A 16197-nucleotide genomic window follows, 5' to 3' on the forward strand; every position below is an offset into this window, starting at 1 on the left:
ATACATTTATGTTTAGTTTTTACTATTTGACAAAAATAACAGTATTTTAATTGACAATAACATCTACTTTTAGTCATTGTGTTAGTCCACAAAAATATATATATTTTTAGTCGTAGTTTTAGTCATCATGATTACTTTTAAGTTAATTTTAGTCTGAAAAATTGACACTGACAGAAAACTATGTTGAAATATTTTAGTCAACAAAATGACCACAGTATGTGACATTTTCTTTTCCTTTTTAAAATCAGCCTTTACCTCTGGTGTACCGCAGAAAGTGGAGGTGGTCCCATTGGGCTCAATGTTCTCCTTGCACAGCCCGAAGTCTGTGAGGATAATGTGTCCTTGGGAGTCCAGCAGGATATTCTCAGGCTTTAGGTCTCTGTAGACGATGTTGAGTGAGTGGAGGTACCCCAAAGCACTGGCGATCTCTGCAGCATAGAACCTGGCCCGGGGCTCCAGAAAGCAGCGTTCCCTCTGGAGGTGGTAGAACAACTGGAATAAAAAGATGAAGAGAAGATGAGCTTTGAAATATGGACAGAAACATAACAGAGGAAGGAAAAATACAAATAAATGGGTACAACAAAAGAGAAAGGCTTTTATTTTATCAACTATCTTTGCTTGTCCAACAATTGCAGGAAATTAATTCGATTAGACACAGAGTAAGTCGGGGCAGCGATGCTAATTTTGGCCCTGAGTCTTCGCTCTGTAGCTCACCCCATGATTTCCTGAGAGCGGTTTCCTTTAGTGAAAGAGCAAAAAGGCAGAGAGCGTTGGCCTTGATTAAGCTTCTCATGACAGGATATCCTCTGTCCGTGTGTCCCTACTTCAGCTAAATCTGAAAATTTATTGTTCCTAACCCACTTAAATGAAAACCCAAATTCAGTTAAAATAATATGTTTTGGTTTATAGCCTAATGCACAAGTTAAAAGTTTGTACATTTTTAATGCAGTGGCTCAAATACAGATTTGGCATATGTTTTCTAATACAACTTTTTAAATGTATTATACAACAAAAGACTATTACTATTACTATTACTAGTTACTTTTCAGTATTTCTTATGCTTCAACTGTGCCAACAATGCCCATCTCTCTTTAGCTCTCTGTCTTCAAATAACATAACCTTATCAAACCCACTCTTGTGTATCTTTTTATGATTTTCTGACAGCAACCCTCACCTCTCCTCCATTGATGTAGTCTAAGATGAAGTAGAGCTTGTCGGCCGTCTGGAATGAGTAGTGCAGGCCAACCAGAAATGGATGTTTCACATTCTTCAGCAGCACATTCCTTTCTGACATGATGTGTTTCTCCTGATGAGAGCAAAAGGTCGAAGGTTAAGAATAACGCACAAACAAGGAATGCACCCAGGTGATTTGCATTTGCGCTCACCTCCTTTTTCTTAAGAATAGCTTTTTTCTGTAAGACTTTGACTGCGTAGAACTGGTCATCAGTGCGGTGGCGTGCGAGTAGGACTTTACCAAAACTGCCTTTGCCAATAACTTTGAGAAAATGGAAGTCGCTGGGTTTTGCAGAAGGATTGGAGGATGGACCAAGGTTAATCTGCTGGGATGGACTGGGCTGTAGGGTAGAAAAAAACTAAAATCATAATTTGTTCTTACTTGAAAGCAAAATAATTGTATCAAAAATCTCGCATAGGTATACTCACAGGCGGGGAAGGGTTGGCATTCATGAGCTCTGCATCTTGGGGCAGATTCAAAATAGATGTAACCTCTGGACTGCAAATTAATAAGGAAAACACAAATGTTTAGAGTCAAAACAATGCAATCATGAGTCATATTCCTCCACCCAGACGACACAATAATGGTATTTTTGGGTGACTTTCCAGTGTTTTGTCCCCTTTAGAATGCACAACAATAATATGAGTCAGAAGTACTCACTGCTTGCAGGCGTAGGAGTTTGTGGCAAGTCTTTGAATGAAGTCGTTCAGTCCCATCCTCCTCTGTTTCATGAAAGCTGCAAGATAAAAAGTTTAAAAAATTTAGAAGCAGCAAAAGAAAAAAAGTTTATCCGTGTTTGCATATCCACAAGTTATCCATACCGGTGACTAATCCAACAAGCCCCTTAGACTTGGAATAAGTAAGTTCAGGATCTGCTGTTTCTGTCTTGATAGTCATTTTGGATTAGCTCTGAATTTGCCTCTCGCCTGAGTTAAATATAACTGAACTTGTATTTGGCAGACCTATTAAAGTCCAAAAGTGGGGAGGAGCTGTCTACATGCCTCCTCCTCCCTCCCAGGGGGCGTAATCCCAAATCAACATCACTGCTGTAATATAATCAACTAAAACTGGGCCAATGAGAGGCCACCTCCCAATACGTCAAGGCCACGCCTCAAAATGTGCAGTCTTGTCCAAAACATTGGGGAAAAAAGAAAGAAAAAGTTGGTCACTGAGATTTAGTTAGAGGATGTGTTTACTGACATCCATAGCAACTTACCACCACTTCCCATGCATCATAACATGCAGTGATGAAGTTAAATAGTTAGATCTTAGTTCATGGAAAAAAACAACTTTTGGTAAGGCAATCCTATCCAGATGTCGCCAGGCTTTATTATATAAGAGGGGGGCTATAACCATCTTAACGTTTTACTTGATATTGCTCTAAATATAACTACTGTGCACAAAAACAGTATTGCCCTTAGAAGTGGCCAAATCCCAGTTAGTTAAAACCTTTTTATGTTTTTGTTTTTAAATTAAAAATTCAAACGCGTCAGGGTGACGTTGTCTTCCCACGGGTGAGCACGAAAGTGAGCGAGGGGGAGAGACTGGAACGCAAGCAGCAGGACAGATGCCAAGAAAAAAGCTCTCTGCTAGTGGAAAAGTACAGTGAGTGAGGAGAGTGACTCGCTTCAACACAATCAAAGACTCAACCAATGGCAAGCCCTTGAAATACATTAGGCCTACTGCTTAAAACAAGTCCCATGGCTTAAGTGCAAATATACGGAAAACGCACAGTGGCACACTGGACCCATTAGGTACAGTTATGTAACACACCTGGTTTGAATTTTTTTCCACCTCAAGCAAAGGTAGCGAGACCAAGGCAATGTTAAGAGGCGTACAATGATCCTTTTAATACACTCTCTTCAAGTGTAAAACTTTGCTGCAATGTACAATCCCAAATCCCATTTAGCACTTCCGAAAAAAAATCAAATAGTGGTTAAAGGGTTGCGTTTGTCACACCTTTTAGATCTGGATGGCTTCTCATGCTGTTGTTTTCCAAGCTGTGTAAAGTGCGAAAGAACAAAGCCACCTGGCTCAATTTATAAGACCGTGTTATCAACAAGGTAATTCTGCTAAAAGATAAAGACACCGTAAACCCGGGTCAGTGCGGATCGTGAGATGTGGAGTAAAGAGAAGATGCATCCACAGGTAACAAGTGGACAGAGGCGCACACGAGCTCAATTTGGGTCACTATGGAAAAATACGCTCAAAGCCAATCTCCAAAAAGATGAGAGCGAGTAACAGCTGTTTGTAGTGTCCAAAAAGTTATAAACGCCACAAAAGATTGTAGCTACAAAGAAGACTAATATCATTATGATGTGCATCTACTCACACGTCAAGGCGGTGGTTTTGTCTTTCATGGAAAAGCCGTATTACTCCAATTCACGACCACGAAATGGGACTATCAGCTCCTGTACGGAGGGGTACTAGACTTACACCGCATTCCTCACTGGGATAATTTCATCCACTGCTCTTTTACTTTTTTTCATTTTTGGGGCGGGGATAGGCACTTTCCTACCACCCCACACAGTTAATGGGCAGGAGGGGCGGCGCCTCCAAGAGCTCCTCGGAAGTCTTTCTTTTGGAGAGAAGAAAAAACAGTCTTTTGAATGGATTTAAAAACAAGAATGAACTTTAACCCTTTGTTCAGTTCGAGGTAATAGGAATATTACAACAGGGCAAAAGCTTCGTCTGAAGTTATTAACTGATAATTACGGATTATTTAAATCAGTAATAAGTACATAGTGTAACTTTTCCTTTGGAAGATACACCACCTGCTTGATCGTTAATATGTTCTTGCTTTATCTCGAACAGGTTTTATTAAACACCAGTTGATCAGGGGGGTCTCAAAAGAGACAAACCATCATGTCGTTACTAACTGGATCTGACAAGCACACTCATGTAACAATACATATCTATAAATAAAACACTTGAATAAATGCAAAATAGATAAGTTTAATGCCACATCATGGAACATTCCAGGCAAAGCAGGTGGAGGAATCTAGTAGTTATAGTGTACCTAAAAGCATATTCTTTATGTAGGCCTACTTGAGTTAAAAATGTATCTTGCAGATTGAAATAGTCCATGCGGGTATTGCCATTTCAAAGTGCTGATACAAACCGCCGCTGGGGCAAATCACTGTGCAAGTCAAAGTGCTTAAAACGCACAACCTTAAAATTACAGTTTGGATGTTTGTGTGTGTGACTGCACTTTTGAAAACATTGCCCCTCACTTTGCTGTCTGTTTTTGACTTAGCTCAGGTCAAATCTATTATTAATGCCTCCTGCACTGTTAACTTGAACTCACTGACACTTTGAGAGTCCGTGTCATACTCTTGTTAAGGGCTCTATTTTCAACTTTTAAATAAATCTTTTTGTGTAAAGATAGTCCCTACTTTTCAGTCAGCATTACACCACCATTGCAGCCTGTTAAAATATATATACCCTTTCTCTCCTTGAGTTGTCAACCTGCCATTTTACAATTGCTGTTTCATCTTCTGACGAAATGACAAAAGAACACTGGTCTGTGTTGAACATGGATCGACATCTGGCTTTTCAAACTAAAAACTTTATCAAAAGCAGTAAAAAAGTGCTGACCTTAAAAGACAAAACAGTACTGTGCAGAAAAGATATGAGAATGTATTATCACAATGCAGACCCCAAAACCTCCACTCTTATTTTGCCTACAGTTAAAACGTCATATTCAGTCAGCCAGTTGTTAAAGGGTGACAACAAGTTGCTTAGGAATTGGTGCTGGTACAAATTTTTATGCATCTTTATGGGAGTGAGAAGACAGTGGTTGCCTAGGGAGATAGGCAAAATCTAAAATTAAACTGCCACACTTCTTGCACGCAGAGAATGAAGACCTCTGTCAAGGCGTTAGCTCATTCAATGGTAAAGTACCCAAAGAACTTCTTTGGAAAATGGGGTGAACTCCAGCTAATCCAAGGTGGATGGAGTTAGCATCTTTTGCCCTCTACCTCAAATTGGTAGGAGTAAAAGTAGAGCTCACAAACTCAAATCAAATCTTTTATTCAACTCTACTCAAATGGGCACAAATGGAGCCCTGACAATCGAAAGCCAGCAAATAAATCTTTGATAAAACCACAGAAATCCCTTTGCCAGATAGTTGTTAGTGGATGGATGAAGTTAAATACTATGAACTGTGTGAGTAGTTTAGTATATGTTTTTACCTCCGAGATGGAGCCGGTGGTCCACTAGCGCATGCATCTGTGTTTAAATGAGTGTGAGGTGCTGAGAGAGGAACAGCACAGCGGAAGACAGGCAAACCAATGCGACCAGGGCTAACAATGAGTGCACTCAGTGATTTTCCTCTCTGGCCCGCTCTCCTCATTGGCATTTACACAGGCTGGTAACTGGAAGGGGCTCCACTGAACTCAAGAAGTGTGCTTGTTTGTATTGTGTGTGTCACCCACTAATGCATTATGTAACGCTGTAGTGGCACAGTCAATGATGCCAACAACGGGAAGCCTATAGTTATATGCAGTTGGGGACACTCATCTTCAAAGGGAGGGGGAGGCAGGGGTCTTTGTTCCAATATTGTATCAGATCTTTATATAATTCAGTTCCATTATTGTATAAGGCAGAAAGAGAAAATGTATGTTAACACTGGCAAACTGGGACATTTGAATATGTTCTACAAAATAATGTTGTCAAGTAAGCTAAGATATAGGCCTAGAGAATATAATTTGTAGTAAACCAGTGAAAAAAATTAAAAAACTGTAAAAGAAAAATAAGTAATCAAAGCTAAGTTTAACTAAATTGCTGTCTGTCCATTATATGAGTGGAAAGCTCCCACACCTATTCACACTATGTAAACATTTTCTTGCAGCTGCCTTGAAGGTCATTATTTACAGCCTTGTTGCTAAAATTCCAGGTCTAAAAAATTCCGTGTGTGGGAGTTAGAAGTCTCTTGGGATAATCATTAGTACATTTTAAAACAGGTAGAAAATGATGTTATCACGCAGTAGTAGTTCTGATAAGAAGCTGACAAAATGGGCAAATTACATCCACGTTTTGTTGCTTCTGGGGCTCGTAAAATGCTGTCAGATGGTTTACGAGTGAAGCTTAGAGACTTTAATTTGTATTTTGTGCCATGACTGGTCTCTGAACCACGGTTTGGACATGTCCGCTCTTTAATATTTTATTTTGCCTATTCTTTACGACCGGAATGAAGGGTTTATTTTATCTGTAGCCATAGTTGATCGAATTTGTTTGGTAGTGAATATGAATGAGCAGTGGTGAAGAACCAAGTGACACAGTTATATAAAGCTCCAAACCCTCACGGAGGACAGCCAGGCTTTTATAGTGGGCCTATACACTGGGCAATGTGCTTGTATGTGTGTTTGCATACATCGTGTTCCCTGTTTTAAGGGTCCCGACCAACCGCAGGGGCTCCAACTCATTATGTGGGCTCATGTTAATTATAGGGCAGGATGCTGGTTGACCTCATTTGGAGGCATGGTTAAAAACACCCTTGTTTTGAGATAGTTTTCCCTAGTTTCTAAATTTTGTTTACTAAATTCATTAGGGTGCTCTTGAAGGCTGGCTTAAGTTATTGTGCAATACAGAATCTGCCTTTTATTACAAGAACGTTTTGTACTTTTTGTAATAACCACTCATTTATGGCATACTAAGTCACCTGCTGTGATAAAATTGAATTCCAATCCAAAGGTAAGGCTCTGGACCTGCCTTTACTTGCCCTGGTCAGACACAACAACAGCAAAGTACACTATGTGACTGAAAAGTTCCATGCTCAGTGACATCAACAAGCCATAAAGCAATTGAAATATGTACTTTTAACAGATGCTTTCCATTCAATAAAACTGAAAAATCGAAAACCCTATCAAAGAAATCTATTAACCAAAGCTTAAAAATTAACTAACTAAAATTAACTGTGCCAGTCACTTAAATATTATTGTTTGTCTTTTGTGTGACTCTCAGTCAAATCATATTATGTCAACATTTCAACAAAAATGTCCATAAAACCAACTGTCTCGTTAGTATAATTCCAGCCCTGTTTGTTTTTGTCCACATGTTGAATTAGTGTGGGAGGGCCCGGCGGAGGGCAGGTTGGCACAGGTGAGCAGTGCGTCACTAACCCCACAAGAATAAAGGGATATGGCCACTCTGAAGAAAGAGCTTATCCCGAGTTACGTCACAGAGGACAAAAGAGTAAAGTTTGAGGACACTCGGAAAAACATGGAGCAATTGAGTATGATCTGAAGCTGTTGACATGGAGGGAGTACAGGATTGTGCAGTTGTGTGGTTTACTGGTTCATTGTTGATATTTTAGTCAACACTGAAACAGATTGCATTGTGTTATACATGTACATTTGGAATAAAAGGAATAAAATTGTAAATGTGTAAAATTCTCTACTGGTTGTATTTGTGTTGTTTAAGTGGTTCATCTCTCCCAACTAAGCAATCTGGGCCCATTTACCATAAAATAGAAAGTGTTTTAACATATACTTAGATATAATAATATATGTCACAAAACAAAACACCCAATTCCACATCTGCTGTTTACACACATACATTGTTATAGTAGTAGTTATAATAGCAGTGCAGCAATAGTAGTAGTGGTAATAGAAGTAATAATAGTAGTACCAGTTGTCAAAGGTAAGTACAGAGTGGCAGTATTCTCCTTTTAAGTACAATGGAAATAATGAGGAGTGATTCTTGAGAGTAAATATTTTTGAATACTTGTATAAACTCTGCACTCAGTTAGCTTTTGGCTCTTGAAACAGTTAAAATTAGAATTTCAGCCAAATAGTGCCTCACATATTGCACCTGAAAAAGCCAACAATTATCAGAGTGCACCTGTAGACTTGGCAGTGTGAGAAACACTTGGAGCGTAGTACTTTCTAAACCAAAATACTATACAATGTCTTCGGTTTATACAAGGAATGTGAAGACTGCAGGTATAGTTGCAACATAGACATTGCAGCTTCTTTGGCTGTGTTCCCAAACATGATTGCCGACTTTGAACTCTGCTTTGAACTCTGCAGTGGCACAAATAAAAATGCAAGACGGTAATATAAGTGCTCCATTCCAGTCAGCAGCTATAAAACAACAGTGAACTCTCCCCCACCGGCTCCCTCTCTGTACATGCATGAAGCCTGAAGTCATGACAATATACGGCAAACACAAGGCCAGTGCCGTGTTTTGTGCCTGTAAAATGCTGTTTTGCTGCCTCACATAAAGTGCAAATAGTAATTTTGGTTTATGAGCAACAACAGTTATTATCCAAGCTTAGGGCAGGATTACAGCCTTGTGATGTAAGGTGAAAAGGGCAGAAAAAGAAGAGATAAAAGTATTAAATGTAAGATTAAATGTGGGGAAAAATACAAGAATGTTTATAAAAATATATATATATAAAATAATAATAATAAATAATTCAAAATGAGCACTCACAACCTAATCTGTAGAGCCAAAATTGATTTAAAATGACAGTATTCAGTCGTCAAGTTGTAGAGGTGACCTTATAATGTATTCCTTGTAAAAATCTGTGGAAAGAAGGAAGTTAAGTAATAGAAAAACAAGATTATTGGGCGTCAACTTACTATTGTCACTGGAGCAACAGTAGTTTTCGGGCTCTGAGTCATTGTGATAATACAGGTCCATTGCCTGGAGGAGAAATATAGAGTGTGTTAATAAGTGAAAATATAAAATCACCAATTGCTTTACACATTCAAAACCAAACTTTTGACAGTTTCTTTTGAGAATATGCTCCACTACAGCCCATGACTCCTTTGAACCCCTCCCCCCCTTGTTCTGGAAGTGCACTAGTGAATGCCCTACTTCCTTACTTTACTCCCTATGATGTGTTTTAGTGAGGCCTCGGTTTCCAGGGTGACGTGACATTCAATCAGTGCGGGCCCATAGATAAAGTGGGGGAGAAAAGCCCAGTTTCTAATAAAGACCAGAGGATTTCAGTGTAGCTGTGAGCCTCTATTGCAGATTGAAAGTGATCTTAATCAGCATTGGACTCAGCTAAACCTTTGCTCCATTGACATATGTAATTATCCACAAAGAGCAAGTATTAGATAAGCCATGCAACATCAGTGAGTGTCCTTTTCCTTTAGAAACTGTCTGACTATGCAATGGAATTTGAAATGAATAACACATTGTAAGCTAATGCTGTTTGCTTAAAGGTCCTATTTACATGAAATAGATTCTTGTGCAGCGAGCTTTAAACCATGTTATAATGGTGTTACTTCCTCAAAAACATGCCCAGAGTTGTGTTTTGTTTCATTGTCCATGTTTGAGAAATCCTGCAGCATTAGCCTGTCTACATCTCCAATGCTCAAAATGCTCTATTCCAACTTGTGATGTAGTGGTAGTTTTCAACTTAACAATTACCGGTACTTTTTATCTTTAGTTCAGTAGAGATGAGCAATTCCACATCTGGTGTATTGAAGATGTATTGAAGGAGAAGAACTCTGCCTATTTATGCAGGATTTGTGTATCCGTGTGTGAAACAAAACACAACTCCAGGTATGTTTGTGATGAGGAAACAACACTATAACATAAATAAAAAAAATAGTCAAATATGGGCCCTTTAATAACTCGAACACTGCACCTAACAGCTTGGGTGACCTGCCAACAAGAAAACAATCCAAACCAAAGTGTCCCTGTAGCTGCAAGAAAATGGCATAGTGCTAAAAAAAACCCAACATAAAATGATTTCATGCAAACTAGTTCAGCTACTTTTATTTTTAGTAGATAATGTATAGTGTAGGGTTCTGGTTTCCTTTTACTGGGTGGGGTCAACTCTTTGTCTATTGTTTGTAACTCAACCTACTAATCATGTCAACAAAACAAAAGGCCCAGGTCTAGGTTAGCTTATTAACAATATCTTTGCAAACTTTTACTTGTATTATCCTAAATTCATCTTTCATTCAAAAATAAACAAATTCTGACAGATTTCAAATGTCTTCCTGCCATATAGATTTCACCAAATTCCCATGACACCCCGGCTCCGTGTCAGATTTGACTAGCTGGTGAAGCCGAGTGTCAGTCTCGCTGTCAGAGATGTGTGTATCTGTGTTACTCAGCCTTAGCCTAGTTTGCGTCTCCGCTCTGAAAACTTCTTGCACATTTCACGACATCCTCTGGGGTGTTTTTTGTTGTGCTGATGCAAGAGTGAATGTTTAAACGATACTGCATAATCACTGAACAGTCTCTCTAAACTGACTTAATGATGTACATAAGCTATAAGAAATATCATTACCACTTACCACTACGCCTTAATAAAGCACAAACAAATTCATAATAATGAACAAATCATTTATTAATAACTCCGTAATTAAGGGGTTAAGCAGAGAAGTTAGTGTTAAAGTATTAAATGCAAAATCAACTTTTTAGACCTTATATAACCATGTGATAGTTGTTTCTCCCCACGTCAGAAGTTGTATTTGGAGTGATTGGTGCATGTTTGAGCAATATTTAATCACTTATTCTCAATCAATCCCCATTTTCACTGCCACCAGCATTCGCTCACTGCTCTGTACTTACTTCATTCTCCAATTTTATTTTCTTAAACAGTAATACTGCAGGATCCAGCAGCGTTGAGTGGACTTGTTTTTTTTTTAATTAAGTTGTTTTAGATTTACATTGTGATTTTAAATGCTGATCACATAAATAATGATCATGGGTGTCATCGGTTATAGCTATACAGCAGACACAAACACACTAGGTCTTCTGAAATGAGTAGTCACTAAGCCTAAATCATTCTTCTTATACCATTTATTCATTATGATTTAGGTTTTATTGCTTTATTTAGGGTATTAAAAGTATAGTTATTTAAAAATGTCATTGAAATAGAAATAATAAAATTCAAGTGGAACTGCATTTGAAGCCAGGTATAAACTCACAAAAGTGATTATTAGGAAAGGCTAAACCAGTTTTCACACAAATCTTAATGTGCTCTACTAGGACACAATTAAAGTGAACTATGACTAAAACAGGAAGTTGCTAAATCTGTCAGCATGGATGTTGGTTCACCCATGGCTGCACCCTATCCATTGTCCATTCCCTCTGAATCAACCCGCTGTCTGTCTCTTCATGTCTTTCTCTTCATGTCTTTCTCTGACTTTCCTTTTCAACCTTGTTTACAGATTCACTAGAGAGATGGGGCGTTGCCATGGTAATGGGGATTCAGGCTTTTATTTTCATTAAAATTTCATCAAAGATTTTTTACTTATACCAAAAAAGACACAAAGTTGGAGCTTTGCAACTGGGAGATAAGCTTTGCCAGAGTCAGAGTCTATAAGTAATGGAAACTTTTAAGGTGCTGTCAGTGACTTAAATTAAAAGGGAACTATCTGAAAGTTACAAACTTTTGGCTTCAATGTAATTGCACAACTTTCCACAGAGCACATGGGAAATACTCTGTCCCAATGAATACATCACTTGTTAACTCAACAATTCAGTGTAATAATTAATAAAAAATCATCTACTTTATGCATCTTCATAATGTTTAACAACTAATCTATTATAGAAACATGTCCTATAGTCCAATTTGGCTACAATTTAGAGGTGCCTATGTGACTTTTCTATAGGTCTATAGAGATGTTATTGCATTAAACCTGTCCATCTTGCATTTTGTTTCATTACAGCTGTTTTTATTATTCAAAAAAGCTGTATTCTTACATGCAATTGAACATTTCCAGGGAAAACAATAACATCTCCATTGAGAAAAGGACATAGAAACCTTTCAATAGAAATGTTACATAGTGCACCTTTAATTATTTTTCCACAAACGACACTAGTGTGCGGTCAGAGTTGGTATGGACTGTACTGTGTATATTAAAAAAATAGTGACTAAGTGTCCTATCACTTCACCTGTGTGCGTTGTCGTGGCTGCCAGGTGTCTTCCAGGGCATAGGTGATGTAGGGACCACTGCAGATGGAGCACTCCAGCATCACAGGGCTGGCCAGGAGGGGCGCTGTATGGACCCCCCATGCCTGACAGCTCCCCAGGTGAAGGTCCGGCTCCATCTCCCTCTGCTTATCACTGTGGTGTCGCGACAGCATCTTCCACTTTCTCACCTGGAAATAAAGTAAATAATAATGCAGATATATTTTCATGCCAATTAAATAAATGGAAGTAGTTTGACGTCAGCTTGTAAGGAGTTAAATTTTCAAGTGTTGTGAGAACATTTGAGGATTTAGCAGTAATCCCTTGTTATGTAAAAGCTGGATGAAGCCTCAAAGGATTTTCAACAAATCTTCATTTAATATGAAAGAATGAGGCCTGAACAATTATGATTAAGATAATGCATGGTTTGTCTGACCACTAATAAGATTGCAGTAGTTAGATAGGAGTTAATTTGAGCCAATTTTAAGCACACACAGGAGTATTAACATTTGCTTGAATGCTACACTTATAGACAATGATAACATACATTTCATAATAGGTCTAAACTACAGGGTAAGCAGGTTTTAAAACAGTTATGTGCCTTGTCATTATTGGCATGAACAAAAGGAAGAGGAAGAAGATAAATCTCATCCAAACCCTGCTCATTGCATAGATCACTAAAATAAACCTTTCTTTCGTAACCGTTCCCCACCCCAACCAAATCACCAATTAGCCACATGCATGTTTACAATAGCCTCTTGTAGTGTACATGTCAGAAAATCCATCATTATTTTATCCTTGTACATACAAAAATGTATAAACACTAGTGCAGCATTTGAAATCATGATTTAACAAATACCATACCTTGACTCCATAAAAAAAAGATAAAGAGAGTATATGAAGTTATCTAGGAGTTACCTAAATAATTGCATCATCTGATAATTATAATCCTTAATTGCAATTTCAATTAAATAACAACACATCTTGCGGCTCATGAGACAACCCTGCCATTGAAAACCTTAAGAGTGATGTTGTCTTAAGAATAGGAAGGTGCTTTAACAGTGAACATTGGAAGAAAAGGTCAAGGGGCTGCATACTTGTTGAGGAAGCTGATTTGGCTGGATGGCCGCGTCGCTGACCCAGAATGGCAGTTATGTAAGTTTAAATGGTGTCCTTGGCCAACACACTCACTGCACCCATTCAAGTCTTATCGGCCCATATCAGAGCTAGATACCCCCATTCCCACTGTATTACTTGCTATTTGGCTTAAGGAACATTGTAAGTGATAGATATAGTTTTAATTCTGCAACTCTGCAAAAGGAAAACTTCCCCCAGGCTATAATTAAACCAAGTGCTGGATAGACAGAATGGGTATAAACAAGTGCTGTAGGTCTTAAATAAAATGGGGTAACAGTCGGTCATTACACTGTCTATTGCTTACAATTATGTGGACGTAAATCTATTGGTACATCGCAAGTGAAGGAAAATGAATGTTCCTATTATTGCCACAATGGCCTATCTGAATGCATAATGTAATGTGAGGGTGTCAAGAAAAAAGTTATTTATGTTATTATTTTACTTGCTAAAATTACAATTGTATTTCATTTATAGTTTGTTGAATTCAACAAGTGGCAATATAGGCCTACATCTAACCATAGTCATTGGTTGGCAGTTTTGTTGGACTTTAAACAATAAGGATGGGTGTCAAAAGCATAGAGCATGTTAAACTAAGGTAAAAATGCCCCCTGACCGTTGTTAAACTTATATATTATGCACAACAGTGAAGTAAGAGTATCACATGTGATAACAGTGTTTATCTACATGTAAATATCATAGTAGTTTGCGTAACTTCTCAAACATCCATGTACGAAGTGAACTCTTTTACCGTCTGTAATGTTTTTCTTGCACTTAATCACAGTTTACTGTTCTGTCCATCTACGCATTGGACTTTATTCCTGAGTGATCGAGCCAATGGTGAAACAAACATAATTCTGCTAATCCTAGTGTTTTTCCACTATAATATTATACAGTATAACGTGAAAGTACTCGGGGTATAGTAGTCTAAATGAACCATGTATAGGAATATGTTACAAAATACTTTTTATATTGCAGGTATCTAATATTCTGTAACTAAATGCATTTTGTATTCTTCCCAACACTGCACATACACATACTGCAGTTTTAACCTTCTTCCTCAAACTCTGCACTAACCTCTAAGGAGAACATGGTTTGAGTATTATTTAGGTTACATAACTCTCACTCAGCTAGTGTCAGCCTCAGAAGTCAGGATGTAATATTGTCCAGGGACATTCTCGTGCTCATGGGCTTATGCAGGATGTACGCAACTCTCTCCCACAGGGCCATAACTCAGGAACTACATGGTATATGGGGGTTTAATTTATCGACTTCCCCTTATGCTGGTCACAGCTAAGCACTTTTGTATTCTTAAGATAATAATTACCTAACCTAAAAATATGACATTGATATGTAGGCTATAAATCTAAATATGTGTCATCTAAAGTCCACCATGAGAATAGAGAGGGAAGTAGCACATTTGTAGTTAATATTACTAGAGCTGAGAGACTTGCACGTGTAGAACCTTTATATGTTCCATAATGGGTAAATTATAATGTTGCAAGGCAAATTTCAAGAACAGTAGGAGAATAAAGATCATGCATTCAAGATAATAACTTCACGCTTGTCTTTTTGGTCAGAAGAGTAACGTCATACAAAACAAACAACAGAAAGTGTCTGAAGCCTCTGTGGTCACAAACACTTTGAGCCCTGACAGAAAAAGACTGGGAACGTAACTGTGCTGAAAACAAACAGCATTATGCTAATCTTTTACAACTCACCGGCTATTGCTCACAGTGTTACCAATAATACCTTAAGAAGTCAATTATACTGTGTTTTGGGTAGAGATATTATTCCCCAAACTGTGGAAAAAATGAGTATGAACTTGTTCTGTTGATGAATGCAGGCTTAGTCATTGTAACAAGACATAACAAGAAAACAGAGCCAAAACTATAGGGGCACAGTACAGTGTTACACAAGCTAATGTATTCTCAGTTGGAAAGAGGACTTGCTTATTAAAATGGAGCCCCGTGTTCTTCTCTTTTTCTTTACTCCTAATTTAAAGTCGCTGGTTTGAAATAAATGAGCTTGGGGTGAATTGGGATTCAAATGGCCATAGCGCTAAAGGTTTAGCTGCACCAGTGTCCCATGGGAGATTAGATCTCTGAAATAGAGTTCACTGAGAGGAGCAGGCTTTTCATATTGACTTTTGTTCTATAGTGGTTTCAGGAAAACACAATCCACCAGCATATTATAAGATGAAAGGTGTATGTAACTTTTCTGTTGGATGGTCCGAAACTTTCTAGTCGTCATGGAGATCACACTTGGCCATACTAGCTTGTTAAAGCTTGATCTTGTCAGATCTCAGATGCTAAGCGAGGCTGACCTGGTTAGTACTTGGATGGGAGAAGACTGGGAATACCAGGTGTCACAGTGGGGCGCCAGTGGCAAACATGGTTGTTGTCATTAAGCAAGACACTTTACCTACATTGCCTGATATGAATGTGTGTGAGTGTTTGTCAGAGGGGCCATACAGACATCTTCTCACGAATTATAGTATTTAATCTATATATCTCCATGGAGAAAAGCAAGTACGTAACCAGGTCAAATTACAGGTCAGATTTTTGGAGATTACGTGTTTTTCAAGACATTTTTGAGTAATAAAAACACCCATAGTTAAATCAATGGATAATAAATGCCACTAATGCATACTATAGAACATTACAGGCAAAGCAATAACATCTATGGCTACAAGCAATAACAGACCCTCCATCACAAAGGTTACACAGTGCACCTTTAAATTTAAACAGCAAGGGGAATGCAAGATGAGTTTAGTTTGAGAATAATAATTCTCAAGAGAATAATTTTAGTAATCCTAATTGAACTGTAGCTTTCTGGTAGTTCAGTCTAGTAACAAAACACATAAAAAGAATTACATTTGTAGAGTTACTGAATCCAGCTCAGTAACAACAATATAACCAACCATATCATTCTTGCATTGTTG

The 16197-nt window shown here is 38.1% G+C and overlaps 1 protein-coding gene across 4 annotated transcripts in view; it reads right to left on the reverse strand.

Annotated features, from left to right (window-relative positions):
* sgk1 (serum/glucocorticoid regulated kinase 1) overlaps window positions 1-16197 on the reverse strand; it is a 34295-nt gene that overhangs the window by 2187 nt on the left and 15911 nt on the right. Inside the window, exons 4-10 of one of the 4 annotated variants that reach the window (XM_033990440.2) lie at window positions 12104-12310; window positions 8821-8884; window positions 1895-1970; window positions 1663-1732; window positions 1386-1574; window positions 1175-1306; window positions 256-492 (exon numbers count right to left, since the gene is read on the reverse strand). In XM_033990440.2, coding sequence (XP_033846331.1) covers window positions 256-492; window positions 1175-1306; window positions 1386-1574; window positions 1663-1732; window positions 1895-1970; window positions 8821-8884; window positions 12104-12310 — 975 coding nt within the window. Of the gene's footprint in view, window positions 1-255; window positions 493-1174; window positions 1307-1385; window positions 1575-1662; window positions 1733-1894; window positions 1971-2055; window positions 2212-3193; window positions 3234-3566; window positions 3713-8820; window positions 8885-12103; window positions 12311-16197 lie in introns of those variants that run through there. The other 3 variants (XM_033990439.2, XM_055232337.1, XM_033990438.2) reach the window with 3 other exon arrangements.

Source organism: Periophthalmus magnuspinnatus, chromosome 24 (assembly GCF_009829125.3).
Source record: "Periophthalmus magnuspinnatus isolate fPerMag1 chromosome 24, fPerMag1.2.pri, whole genome shotgun sequence".
Lineage (NCBI taxonomy): Eukaryota > Metazoa > Chordata > Actinopteri > Gobiiformes > Gobiidae > Periophthalmus > Periophthalmus magnuspinnatus.